Consider the following 15602-nt stretch of genomic DNA (forward strand, 5'->3'; position numbering starts at 1 on the left):
AGATACAGGATTTGAGGTAGAGTGCTCTTTCATTTAAACTGTGAAAAATATGAGGTCAGTTTGATTTCATATTTTTCTAAAATATATATATATATATACGTAAATTAAAAAGTCCTTCCGAAGCGGGCGACGGGATTTCGATTCCGGCTGCCGACAGCTTCTTACGGGCGACCCCCCAAACAATCTCTTCCTTTCTCTTTTTTGTGCCGACAACATGTTTGAACGTATTCAAACCATGCTTAATCCTTATTCGATCATAGTTCAAAAAAAAATTGAATATAGTTCGAACGCGTGTTGTAAAAAGTTTTAGTTTCACTTTAGATTAATATTTAAGATTCGGATTTATTTTAAAATTTACAATGATGAATTAAATAAATGTCTACGACTTATGAGATTTTCATGAATTTTTTAATTTTAAGTTTTAATTTATATATTGGTTTGAGGCTCAAGTATCGATTTGTCTCGAGGTTCACACATCGCCTTGTTAGAATAAAATGCCTCAAATCCTAATTTTTTCATTTGAAAACCCATCTAAATACAAACATTGCTACTCCCTAGAAAAGTAAAAAGACTTGCAACAAACACCCAACAAATCATTACAATTCTTATGATAATAATCAACTAGATTCCAGGCCTTTATGTTGAATCTTTCTAGCATGAAAAATCCAACACTATTTAAGAAGCTTTACAGATGCTCAAACGTAGAAATACAACACATGAAGAGAAGCAAACCTTTAAGAAAATCATACGGAAGTTCCAAATCTTCCCAAAAAAAAGAAACCTATTTGATGCAAATGAATCTTCATTATGAAATTCAAAGCATATGAAAATATTAACCGATACAAAGCAACGGTAATTGCAAGAGTTTACTCAAATCTATGGTTTTGCATAGATGAACATTGTTAATTAAGTTTTTTCTCTTGCATTAATTTAAATTAATCACTTAGAGATGTACAAAATGCTTTCCCAAATGAGAACTTAGAATATAAAGTTTATATGACAATCTCTCTAAAATTTGAACGTAATACCAATATGAACCAAGTCTATAGACCCAAAAAGACAATAAAGAATTTCAAACAAAAACTAAGAGCATGATTTGGCAGATTCACCATGGTGATTAAAAGGCATGAACACTTTTAAGAACAATCTAAGTACAAGTTTTTACCAACAAATAATCTAAAATGTATAATCTTTCTTGATTGTATGTGTTCATGATTTCATCTTGACGGGGACTCATGAAGAAGAGATAAATAAGCTAAAAGGTAGCCAATCTAAGGAATTTGAAATGATTATGATCTAGTAAAATACTATGAGTGTATGGAACTCACAAGATCAAGCAAAGGATTATTTATCTTTCAACATAAACACACCATGGATTTACCAAGGAAACAGGTATGGTAGGGTGTAAGCTCATTAGAATACCTACATTAAACGAAGTTTAATTAAAGAAAATATTCAACTCTTGTTAATTAAAAGAGATAAACGAAGTTTTAATTAAAGAAAAGATTCAACTCTTGTTAATAAAAAGAGGTACAAATTTTTGGTGAAGAAGCTTATCTACATGTCCCAAAAAAAGCTTATCTACCTATCCTACACTACAACTAATATTAGCTTTCCTGCTAATGTTGTTAATCAGCTTATAAATAACGCCACAAAGGAGCATCATGATTTTGTAAATAAGATACTAGCATCTCACAAAGGCACACCTAAAAGGGTTATTCTTCAAAAAGAGACTAACATAGGTATAGAAATATTCAGTGATGCTAATTGGCCAAATCCATAACTAATCGTAAATCCATACGAGTTTTTTTGCTCATCCATATAGGAAAATTTAGTTATGCATATAAGTAGAAAAACATGCTACACAAAACAGTGCTAAAGTAAAATTCGGGCCATAGCCCGGGAATTTGTGAAGGTATCTAGCATAAAAAAATCCTCAAAACACCAAAAAAATTTTCACAGCAGAATTAATGATAAAGTGATGTGAAAATTAATCTGCTATTAGCATTGCTAATAGTTTGTACACCACAACATGACTAAGCACGCCAAGGTAGATTAAAAGAGAACAACAACAACAAGCCTTTATCCCACGAAGTGGGGCCAGCTACATAATCCTTTTTCTCCATTAAAGATTAAAAGAGAACTGAACAAGAAATTATCGAAGTTAATTACACACCAAAAAAATATCAGATTTCTGATATCCTTACTAAAGCTCTAATCAATTCCATTTGACACTTCCAATGTTAGAAATGATTACGATACATTCCCAGCTTCAGGGAGAGAGTGAAAATATTGAAATATAGAGCATTAAAAGCTGCAGCCAACATTACATAAATTTAGAGAACACCTACAAAAGCTACAACTAGTAGTCTATTAATTCCAATAATCACACTCGATGTCCTGCACATAACCAGCCAGATGATCAACAGCACATGAAACAATGTTGCAGCTCCAACAAAAGATTTAGCAAATTTTCAGACTGCAGGCCACCAACTGTTTGTCTAACAGTCCCTCTCCTTGTTGACATGCTGATCCTTCCATTCCAAGCTGTTTTATGCCAGCAATAGTTATCTAGTAAGAAATGAACGTAATTTCTACATTCATTCTATACTTCATTGCGTTCGATTAAGCTAATTATTTTTTGTTTTTGCCTCTTTTATGTGGCCGACTATGACCAATTTTCATCACCTAATTGTCTTTTTCATTCAAGGTGTATCTCCTAAAAATGGTCCACCTCTTATACACAATTGGGAAAGAAAATATGGTATTCTTCCCCCTATGTTTTTCAAAATTATTAGTAAACCTTAGTGCATTCTATGTTACCTAATAAGCTAAGTAAAGCTATTTAAAAAGCTAAGTTCATATTTAATGCAAGAATCAACAATAAATAAATGAGACAAGTAAAAAAGCCAGAGATTCAATCTATTGCCACATTCGAACAACTAGAAAATGCAAACATAGAATAATGCTTCAGAATGTCTCCTATTGGCCTAGTAACCTGCACTAGGCATTTTCAAATTTTAAGTTTACACTTAAATGCAATAATATAAAATTAGTAAATGAGATCATTAAGAAAGGGAGCATATTAAGATTGAGAATAAAAATAAAAGTTGATAATCAATCATTCACTAATCTACAAAATTGAAAAACTTCAATGCCTTTTTAGTTCAACTTATGTTCTGCTCAACAAATAACAAAGAAGATCAAGCACAAAAAGGTTTGTCTAACGGTCAATTTAAAGAGCATTTGACTCACAAAACACTTAAAATTTAGAAAATTGGCTTATATGCAAAAATACTTCAACATCATCAAATCGAAGATAAAAAAGAGGAAACAAAAAAACAAAGAAACAAAATTAATTCAGTAACAGACCTTGCAGATATAGCTCCCACTATGCTGGCTATAGGGAAATACTCATCTCCTGTGGGAATGTTAGACCAATGGAAGTGAACCCTGCCGCCACCTCCACCTCCACTGTTTGAACCACCAACACCACCAATAGTTGAAACAAATGATCCTTCATTAAGCATGAGATTATGCAAGAACACAAGAATTGTACCCCCAGATCCGCCACCAGGTCCGAAATTTGAAATATTAGAGGCACTCTCGCCATCCGCTATTATAAAACCATGGACAGAAAGACTGGATAGAGAATGCTCCAAGGAGCCCATCACTGCAATGATAGATAAAAAAAAAAGAAGAAAGAGAAGAGCTGTTACATCCATCGAAAGTAGAGTAGTTAATAGAAGGTTTGATGATCATAATATTAATAATAACAAAAGCATCAGGAAAACAAGGGTGATATTCTATTTTAGACGCATTCGTTTATCAATCTACATCTAATGCTATCTTGTCTGGTAAGATATTTCAGATTAGCAAAAGCACAAAATATATTTACGCATTACAACAAAATAAAAATAAAAATAAAAGAAACTGTACATATGACAGTGTAATATGCTATCAACAAAATCTACATATTCATGAAAATAGTCGAGCTTTACAAATATTGAGCATTGTAGCTTATTCTGCACACTCCATAGAGTGCATTCCATCTTGAATGGCATTCAAAAACTTACGATGATGTTAATTTTCTGAGTAAAAAAACATAAGTTTCCGAATGTGCTAGAATATTATCCTCACCAACAATAGTCTGTTTGCAACCAATTTGCCTAAATTGCTCAGCAAATAAAAGAGCAAACATGATACCTGCCTCATGCAGTTATGGTTCAAGAAAACAAAGATGCCAAACTCATGAAACCGGCAATACTCTCATCTACCATCACCCACCCCCGACATAGAATGAAAGAAAGAAAAGGACTGCATTAAAAATCAAAACATATAAATATAACCACTCAAACAAATGATATATGCTTGTCAATAATGAAGCCCAAACAAAAATCCCTTCCTGTGTTTTCATCTAATTTGAAGAAGAAACCTAAATTCTGTGAACAGTTTCACCAAAACATATAGAATCCACTCTATTCTGATCTCAGGTTTCGTCAAGGATAGCATTGGCAGGGAAACACACTAAACATAACCCGTAAAACCCTCCATCAATAAAACTGCCAGTTAGCAAACTGCAATCAATTGACTGAAACAGGAACAAGTACATGATAAAAAAATTACTGTCAACTGATTTATGGCCAGTAATTACATTTTTAAGTCTGTTTCGGGCAGCCTTTCTCAAGAGCATTTTTTTTCAAAAAACAGCCATAACTCCATTTGTCTAATATTTTTTTCTTTCTACTTTTAAAATTTTATTATTTTGGCAAATTTCTTTTACAACCGAATCTAAGAGAATATGGAAGCTATAAGTTATTCAATTTTTTCAAAAGAAAAATATCACATTAAAAAAAAAAAAACTTTTTCCAGAACAGCACAACTACTTTTACAAACATCTTCAATCACCCCAAACAAACCGAAAATAATCAAAATAGTGAAATACACTTCTACAAACATTTTCAACCATCCTAAATAAAAAAATAATTAAAATTGTGACAGACAATGCATTCCTAAAAGGAGGCTAACGGCTACCCCCCTCCCAAGAATATTGTAATTAAAGTCCACAATCAACCATTATTAGAGTAAAAATGCCTTTGTGAAGATATATAAACATCAACAACCAAAATTATATGGCCAAAATTTTTTATAAAACGCCCACAAAAATATTTACAGCCACTCCAAAAGGTTCAACTACAAAATTCAACTGTTTAACAGATATATGAACATCAACAATCAAATTTGTATAGACAACAGTCTTTTTATAGAACTCCCAAGAAAAAATATACACCCACTCCAACAAGTTCAACTACGAAATTCAACTGTTTAACAGATAAAATCAAAAGTTGTATAAGTTATAAAAATTCATGCATCAAGCCATAAATTAGCAGTGAGTTACTACTACAACAAAATGGTGGCATATAACTTGGTTTTAATAAGATAAAGTTGCCACTAACTAATGATAGGTATGGCCATCACACAACCTTAATATTGTTGAAATACAAACATCCTCAATTCAAATATAGGCAATCATAGGTACGCTACTCTATAATCGTGCATTAACCACAGAAAATAATTATATATGTAAAAAAATTTAAACAAGGATCTATTCTGTTAATTCTTACAGTTACTCCCCCAGAAAAATAAACAAATGACATTTTGCTACAGTCCTAGGAAGGACAAGCTAACAAGAAATATTATATGAATGCAATAGTTCATTGAACAACTAATTAACATACAATTTGCATCACAATTGTATAAAATTGTTACAGATGGAAATAAAAATGAAAGTAACACACCATAAGCATTTAAATTGAGGCCTCAGAGCCATTTGAAGGTATTTTTTATATGTTCTATATTTCAACTTCTTATGAAAAATTAGTTATGTCACAACTCGGCTTGATAACTTAGAATTAACTAAGTTTGGAACCGTGGTCGGACGATATTACCATTTGATTTTCCTTCCGCATATTTTATTTTATTTTATTAAACTTCCAACATATAAAAAACCCACTAATAATCCACAAATACACATAAGGAAATTTAAATAATCCAACAGTAACAAAAACGTCTACAAGTAAAACATTTAAATCCACACAATAGTATCTCACAATCCAAAAGAAAACAATGCAATGTTACTGTTGGATGATTTAAATTTTCTTATGTGTATTTGTGAATTATTAGTGGCTCTTGCGTGTGTGGAAGGAAAATAAAAAGTTAACACACAAAAATGAAATGTTAATACAGTCTGACCGCAGTTTCTGACTTAATTAATTCTAAACTATCAGACCGGATCGTGACAAATTCTTTCACTTTACTAAATTTGGGCTATTTTTAAAGACAAGGTGATTTGGAACCAAGAGAGACTGGAGACATTTTGTGGTTAAAATAAGAGAGAAATCAAGTTTTAAACTCATTCCAAGATCTTTTTGTGGCTAAATATAATCATGAAGTTAATAGAGTAGTAATTGTTTGGTCATTAAATCAAATAAATTTGTAAAATATTTCATATATAGTTTGTCTCTCATGGATTGTAGCACTATTAATGTAAAAGATCTTTATTTAAACTTCATCATATAAACTTTTATATTACGTTTAATAGTTTATACACAGATTACAGAGCAATAAATGCATCCATATCGATTAACATTTCTCTCAAATATGATTATCTACACAAACACCACCTCCAACTTAAGATTGGTGGTCATGGGTATGTCAATAATGCGGCAGCCATGTGTCGCCCACACCTATAAATTAACAACGACAATAAAATTTCAGTTGTGTTTTGATTCAGAATATACCACGACAAAGATCAACAAAAGGAGGATAAACTTCAGTTAAATAAAAAAATCAAAGGTATTGGAGGCCTTCAAACTCCAATTAGATAAAAATCAATTGACACAGAGTGGAGTTTATTGTTCAAAGGCAACGAATCAAAAATTGATGAGCATGGGGTCTTTGTAACGATTGGATAAAGATTGGCAGCTCTTCAACAGTCTAACAAGATAAAAAATCAACAAACATGGGTGGTTTTTGTACATTTATGGGCACCTTTTAAAAAGCTATCATTTTGCGATCTTTTTATTTTATTGCTCATCTTGCTAGAGATTAACGGGACAGAGAACTTTTAATTCCCTTATAATGAGTGAGCAAATGTATTTAATGCACTGATAACATATAAGTTATTGAGATAAACTCTCCTATTAACCGAATTGAAGATAAGCAGTGAAAGGCAAGACATTGGTCAAATAAAAGATTGAAGGATTCGGAGGTCATCAAACTCGATCATGGATCAAAGATAAATTGAAATAAAAGTTTTCAAACTTAGATCAAATATATGATCAATAGATGAGGAGGTCTTGACACTTAGTTGAATCAAAATGTGTACATAGAGGTTTTTAAGTTTCTTTACCTACATGTGTGTCAAGGATTTGTCAGAAAGAATATAAAAATCGTAATTGTGTTAGAATATTAAACTTGAGGTCACTAAGCTAAGGTTTGGAGGGATTTGTAAGAAAGAGAATGGTCTCTAGAGAAATCATGAGAATAATATTAAGAAGATGATGTAAGGAAATGCTAAAGAATAACAAGTGAATGCGATGCTGGAATTGGACAAAAAAGTTTGTGAGGGTTTGACACTAGAAAGGCATGTGAAGAACAACAAACATGGACATGTCATGACGCATGCACAAAACTAGAAGCGAGTAAAGGGCAATGCATTAAAAGTAGGAGGGTTGAGAGTCCTAAAAGTGAGAAAACTTACTTGCATGCTTCATGCAATGAGAAAGACGCAAGATTGAGGTTTGATTTCCTTGCCATGTGTATAGCCATGTGAGAATATGAGAGCTACATGCAAGGAGGGAATGTGCCGGTTGAATAGTACGAGAGCGCAAATCATATATTATGTTTTTCTTTTTTCTCTTTATTTTTTAGGTGATTAGTGTGCATTACAAAACCTCTTAATTAATTGTATTACACAGTTTTTTGCAACGTCTATCTTAGTACTATAAAATAAATTAAAAAATCACATAAATACATAATATGCTAATATAGCTAGAAGAAAAATTCTTTTTTATTAGCCTTACCCAAACGTTTTGAGATTTTGAGGTTTATGAATCCACATTTTCGATTGATTCCCATTTAATACCACAAAAAGGGGGTAACCCTCTTATGTCTAAATCATTTTGCATAACACCAAGACAAATTATTTTGGGTATACCTTGTATCTGTCCTAACACTTAATTGTAGCATCATCCACCCCCATATGTATACAGGCCCATAACACCTAAAACTTCATTTAGCATAATTTTTTTTTCTGATTTGCTCATCAAAAAAACTATTTTGATTTTGTGATAAAGAATTTTGGTAACCCCAAACTCACTAATCAGCTCTCCAACAACAACAATATGTGCATAGCAACCAAACAGTCGCAACACAGCTACACCAAATGAAACCCAAATAATTTCCAATAGCTTAGCTTTAATATTCGTTATTCTCATTATCTCTTTAATATAATCATTCCTCAACCTTTCTCACTTTACCACGCATATCATAATATCTCTATTTTTGTGACATCAACAAACAACTTATATATAATCCAACAAGCTTCATTTAATTTTCACATGGAAAATTGATCGAGCCTTTATTTAAGGGGTTTTTTTTTCCATTTTCAACTCATTGAGTCGCCTTGCAGACAATTCTTCATAGTTTAGCCTCATTACGAGAGGAAGTGGATGTATAACATGATGTCCATCATGGCACTTTCACATTTTCATTGCAGTAAGAATGAAAAATGCATCCTATTTCATTTCGAATTATTTTTCATTAAATTTTGTTGATATAGATGAAGCAATCGCTAGATTACCCCCATTTTCGCGTTAATATAGACTTGACTCACAAAAACATTCATCATTTCGTTTTGCTTGCTAAAAAAGAAATGCAGTGCAAGTGAAAGGTTTTAGATTTAATTAATTAGGAGCAAGTAAATACAAATGATTAATTTTGTGTTTGGTTTGATATAAAATGAAAGTAAAGTGAAACCGTGTGGCGGCAAAACTTAGGTTTGTGGAGGTAGTGACAGGTGGTTGGCTAACCATTACTGCAAACAGTAGCGGATGAATAACAATAACAATGGCAGCTTGCTGGTGGCCAACGAGCGGCGGCATCTAGAAGTCGATGGCAGAGGTGGCTTATAATAAATTGTGGTTGTGGTGCTTGACAACAGTGGCAAGTGTTGGTGCACAGCATCACCTACAGTGTCTGTAGCGTATTTAAAAATTGAATGAATCAATTGAAAATTTGACAAAAAGGTGAATACTATATTCACTAAAATTTTACACTGCATTCCATTATCATCTGGCTAAGCACCCAAATTTTAAAATCTCCTGCATTTGATTTCAATTACACACATAATGCAAGAAACCAAACAGCTCCTAAATGCAAGTATAACAATATATGAATCATACACTGCACAAATCTTGCATTAGTGGGCGCCTCATGCACAACGAGCACAACCTTCTTTTTTCACCTTATCACTCTTATTTTGACCTAAAAATCATGGGTTTGGATAAAGAAAACAGCTTAGTTGCAATGTAGGTGCAAAATTGCATGCATCAAACCAGCTTCAAACCCAATATTGATGAGAGCCTTATGCATAAGAATTGCCTCTATTCCTTGTGCTACCATTATTTCAAAGTAAATGAGAGGAGATGAGGTAACTGGTTTAGTAACAATCCTTGGATACTGGATGGATAGCCAAGAAACAATGCAGTATTGAAGTTCAGTATACAAAAAACTTTGGGATGGGCTTCACAAGTTCTTGACACTATCCTCAGCATTTCACCATAGCAGCTGCCTTGCATGCCAAACTAGCTCTGGTATAGACAACAGATTTATAACTAGCAGGCTAATTTCTTTAAGATCAAACTTCACCTTAAAAATTGTGGGGTTGACCAACAGTGAAGTTGAATAGACTGCCTAGGTACTTTAACTAAACCTCATGTTAATCTTGTGGCACAATCATTGAATAAACAACATAATAATTGGCAAAGATCATCTCAAGTCAAATAAATCCTAAATAACAGCTGTAAAAAAAGGGCAAACATAAAAAGACAACTCACAAGCACCGAATCAAATGCATACCATTGAGAGCCGTTCAAACATAATAAATCAGTTATTTAATTCACATATACAAGAAAAATTTGAAGGTTAAAAGAAAAAAAAACAAAAAAAAAAAGGAAGCTCACCAATAATACCCCCTCCAGCTGTAGAACCAGGCATGCTGTCGTTACCACTGCCACTGCCGAGTTCACAAGGCAAAGCAGTATTTCCATATGTGATACCGCCCTGGACATAATCACTGCCAACTAAACCATCCCCACCTTTACCTCCATGGCCTCCACCACCACCAACACCGCTGCTCAAAACCAATCCTCTGCCAACACCACCTTTGCAGCCTGCCAGTCGTCAAAAGCAAGCATTCAGGTATATCCTTCCATGATATGAAGGACCTCTGTTAGCTATGTTTTCAAAAAAGAATAAAGCAGATGCCTTTATCTACCAGGAAAAAATTAAATGAAATATAAAGTTCAACTTAAAATTATAAGCATTGGTTTTTAATAGTTACCTAAACCAGAGGCACTAATTGTTCCAGAACGATGAACGACAACTGTTCTTGCCCTGTGAAAATGAACAACAGTGCCTTGTATAAGGCCTGCCACTCCAATATCTTCAACACGACATATCTGGGCAACCATAGTACAAATTTTTAAAAACATGTCATAAGATAGAATCTAAAAAGCAAAAGTACAAGAGCAATGTCCATGGTTGAAAATTTTAAATTCACATTATGTAACAAATCCTAAAAATATTGATAGAAGAAGCTACCTGAATGGTGAAAGACAGGGAAGAATTGATGTTGCAATCTTCAGGTGGATGAATCAGCTCCATAGGACAATCCATGGGTTCACAGTTCCTCCTAGGAGCCCTGGTATGATGAGTGGAAAACAAGAAAGATCATCAGATTACACATTAAAAAGAGGTAAAAATGATATAATTAAACATGACAAATATCATAATAGCATACATTTCATCACTTGTGGAGTTTACCAAAGGGCCACGAAGAACAGATCCTGGTCCAAGCTAGAAAAGGAATAGGATGTTAACAGTTGAACCTTGATCATAAGGAAATAAAGCAAATAATCTTACATTCAAAATTATAAATAACAAAATAATGGGAACGAGAAGAGAGACTGGAAAGGAAAAGAAAAGGAAAACATTATTAATTGGCTAAAAATATTATCAGCGCACACCGCATTATGTGGATAACATGTGAAATAATTACAAATAAATCAGAAAGTATCAGAGCAATGTTGTTGATAAATGCATTATTGGAAGTTGCAGATGAATTCATAGGCAAAATAAAATACAGGAGAGCTGAAGAGTAGTGGGGAGCTATGAGTTAGAAGAAGCTCAAGAATATTTGTAAAATAAACCTTAGAAGGATATATTTACATATATAGTAAAGTGCCAAAATAGTCCTTTAACTATTTACATGAGGTTATTTTAGTCCTAGAGTTTATAGAAGTGCAAAATTAGTCCCCAAACCCTTTTAATGTGGCTAAAATAGTCTTCATTGCAGATTATTTCAACCTATATTAAAAGAGTCCGGTAACTAGATTAACATTTTCATAAAGCCTAGGACTAAATTGGCTCCTTGCAAATAGTCGATGGACCATTTTGCCACTTTTCTTTTTACATATATGAGTTGAGTGGAAACTTAATTACAAAAAATGCAATTTAGAATTTCCAAATGAGGGGCAAAAAAAGAGCGAAAAGATTAGTGGGAGAGAATAAAAGAAACTTACCTAAATTCTATCAAAAGAATTGACAACTTTATCCTTTTATGTGCCAATCACTTCGAATGAGGTATTCTAGGCTTTCATAATTTTAAAAAATGAGTGTTAATATCTTTAAGTTCTTTTGAACATAAATCGATTGCTTTATGTTTCTAATCTTTTAATTTCATTTGAAATTGAAGGGATTTGTACAAATTTCTTTGATCTATATAGAAAGATATCATTTTTTTAATCTAAAATAAAGTTTTACTAAACAAAAATTGATTTGAAGTGTCTCTTTCTCTCTCTCTCTCTCTCTCTCTCTCTCTCACTCACTCTCTCTCTCTCTCCAAACCAGACTAACAAGAGTCCACGGTTACCTTCACCTCTCTGCCAACAATATCATGCAATCACCTACACCCCAATCTAACAATTTGGTGCCTACAGCTGCAAGACACAGCAGCTGAGTTGAAGGAGACATTAAATATTGGCCACTCATTTAGTTTGAAAAAAACAATAAAAGTACTCTTTGGTTAATGCCTTGATTAGGGGAAAGCGTGATTATCACTCAATACATTCCATTGAAAACCTAATCCTTTGTGCCAAACATATCTCCTGCAGATTCCACAAAAAGTCTACACCATGAATCCAATTCATTATGTTTTTTTCTTCTTGCAAGCCTCCTGACTGATTATATTACCAACTCTACAAATTCATTCCGCAAACGTTATGCAGTAGGAAAAATAAGGGCCTCGATGTTGCAATAACATATATCACCACTGTTGTACAACTTGTTGACAAACACATAATAATTGACACCGAATACAGGAGCACATAAAATGAAGTTACACCAAAGGAGATGTGGTTTTCTTAAAACATAACTCTTGGTTATATCACAAGGGTTATATAATTCCGTTCCAAAAATTGAGGTCATCAACAAATTAAAATACTATACAGCAAGACTAAATTAAAACTCTGCTGTTAACAAAAGAAAGGAACAACCCAGATTGCAAACTTATAGACAAATAATTGTATGAATCAAATAAAATTTAAGAAAAAAAAGAAAGGGAAGTTTGACAATATGTCAGTAAAAAGAAGTGACGTTCATAGAAGAAAATATTAATCATCAGAATAAACAATTCTCGAGGCCAGAAAAAAAAATATATTTTTTTAAATATGTCCATTAAAGAGAAAGCAAAAAACATGACACTCACATTGATGCTATAAAAGAGAGAAAGGATGAGCCGTTGTGCTTCAATAGTATCTCCTGTTCCTGATAAATTTAAAAGTCCTTGTCCATGAACACCGAGATTAGCATTGGAATGTATTGCCGAATTTTCCTGAAATAAACAACCATTTTATAAACAAGCACTTATGAGCAATTAAAAGAAAAAGACCAGCTGAATTAGGGGAGATACCCTCAAAACAATTAAATTGCTGGCCTCCAATAAAGATGTTGCTACTAGTGTGTCCCCGCCTCCATTAATAGACATTTTGGAATTCCACATCAAGAACATCTTTACTGACATCCTCAAGGCCCCGTATACCTATTAGATTAAACACAATAATCCCAACATGAAGCGAAGCAAGAAAAAAGCTGATTTGATGATGTAAAGAAAAATCTAACAAACATCTGATAGCCATTAAACGAACAAGAAAAACCGTACCAAATGATCGTTAGTTGTTGACTGAATAACAATGATAAACAGTTAAACCTTTTGATTAACATTTGATTTTGTCGTTGGCCTCCTCCTTCCTTGCAGGGGGAAAATTCAAGTTACAATTCTAGCGTAGGGTGCATGTCAGAGAGAGAGAGCTTCCAATCTTATTATAGAATAAGAATACTTTTTCTATCAAATCTTACACCAACAAGCAGCTCCCCATCCTCATAGTTTTCTATGATTAATGGCGGCATGCTTTAATCAAAAGAAAGGGAAGAGAAGAGGAAAGAGAGAGAGAGAGATGAGTGGGGAGAGATCAATCAACGGCTATGAGAGAAATCCCATATGTTTTATTCAATACTTAATCAAAAACCACTGGCCTAAGCCCTGGGGATCCTTATTTATAAAGACATGTTTGGTACAAAATAAATCCTAAGATGAGTGGGGAGAGATCAATCAACGGCAATGAGACAAAAATCTCAATTGTTTTATTCAATACTTAATAAAAAACCATTGGCCTAAGCCCTAGGGATCCTTTCATAAAGACAAGTTTGGTGCCAAATAAATCCTAAGAGAAAACAATACTGAAAAATATTGCTATGAAATAAATCTCAAATTTTACCAAAATAAAAAATGCTGAATGAAGAAATGGAGTATTTTAACTAATAGGTCGCCAATATCAAACATAAGCTTAAATGGACAATTAAAATTAACTCCCCTGAGGTTGAAATTCTCCTCTTGAGAGTTAAGCTCAAGGTATGCATCCAAAAAATTGGGATAAAAACATTGAAGCTATTAATGAATCACCCACAAGTCATCTGAATCATTGGATAAATATGTTGTTCACTTAAAGGACTCCATATAACCTCTTTTGGCATAATGTTCTCAACAATTGGGGCTAACGCCAGAGATAGAGACAAAATTGGAGTTGATGTTATTGGCAATGAAGAGAAATTCTACTCAAAGAAATACTAATTAGATACTTTGAAGGCCAAATTGCACCTATATATGATATTCAATTTTCCATGTTGAAGGCGTACTAATATTCATGTCAGTAGAAAAATCAATAACATATGTTGGATCCGATTTTGTTAATGAGTTATGCTAGAGCTTTACTATCCAAAATAAAATGAAAAGAGCTGAAAACAGAGATGTGAACAGAGAACGAAAAGTGTATTATACTAACTCAGAAATAAAATACAATGAAAAAATCCAAAAACTTGGCTCTCCAAAAGATTCCCTATTTATAGATGAAGATTTAGTATCTTGAACGCTAAAGGAAAAGCTACAAAATGATTTGTATATATAAAAAATACAAGATAATATAGGAATAAGGAAAAAAGGCCTGAGAATAAACTCTGAATCAAATTAGCTTTTGACCATCATATCGGTGGCAATAACTGAGTAGCTTTTTTTAAATATGGGTGACTGTCAAGACTACATAAGTCTGACATTTGCAGAGTGTTGACCTCATTTTTGTGAGGTCTTCTCTTCTCCTCCTTAGAGCCTAGGATCTAGTTCTAGGAGTTCTTATTGACCGTCTTAGAAAACTAGAATTAAGACTCACCCTTTTAGAAAATTCTAGCCAATTCCTATTTTCCTTTGATGTCTAGCATTTTTGGCACAAGACCATCGTCTTATAGACGAGTGGTTATGGATTATTTTGCAAAGACTCAAGGGAAAAGTTCCTGATAGGACTTCAAGCCTTAGGAAAATATCGTCACGACCTTTTCGTCACATACACCCATCAAATACACAAAGTTCACGAAATTACACGACACGAAATTACACGAAAGCCCAAAGGACGGGCGAAAATGCGAACTTCTCCGGATGACCTCCGAGCGAAAATGCGAACTTCTCCGGATGCCCTCCGACGACAAATTGGATTGCGCCGACACGTCTGGGATACCAATTTTAGTAGGAAAGGACACCCATATTGCCATACTTTCGACACGAGTAAATTGGCACGCAAATCGATGAATTCGTCAGAACGACTTCCGGCGGCGAAAAGGATCACGTCAATGCGTCCGGAGCATCAAAATTACCTAAAAGGACATCCAATTTGCAATGATTTCACACGAATTAAAATGTGCAAATCAAATTTTTA

General features: G+C 33.4%; 1 protein-coding gene across 1 annotated transcript in view; it reads right to left on the bottom strand.

Annotated features, from left to right (window-relative positions):
* Window positions 1-3372: 3372 nt before the first annotated feature.
* LOC110033780 overlaps window positions 3373-15602 on the bottom strand; it is a gene marked incomplete at its 3' end in the record, with an annotated part of 102562 nt that continues 90332 nt past the window's right edge. Inside the window, 7 exon segments of the mRNA XM_020737875.1 lie at window positions 3373-3673; window positions 10245-10454; window positions 10625-10742; window positions 10885-10984; window positions 11084-11139; window positions 13049-13174; window positions 13253-13381. Of these exon segments, the coding sequence (XP_020593534.1) occupies window positions 3373-3673; window positions 10245-10454; window positions 10625-10742; window positions 10885-10984; window positions 11084-11139; window positions 13049-13174; window positions 13253-13381 (1040 nt within the window).

The sequence above is a fragment of the Phalaenopsis equestris genome, unplaced genomic scaffold, assembly GCF_001263595.1.
Source record: "Phalaenopsis equestris unplaced genomic scaffold, ASM126359v1 Scaffold001286, whole genome shotgun sequence".
Classification (NCBI taxonomy): domain Eukaryota; kingdom Viridiplantae; phylum Streptophyta; class Magnoliopsida; order Asparagales; family Orchidaceae; genus Phalaenopsis; species Phalaenopsis equestris.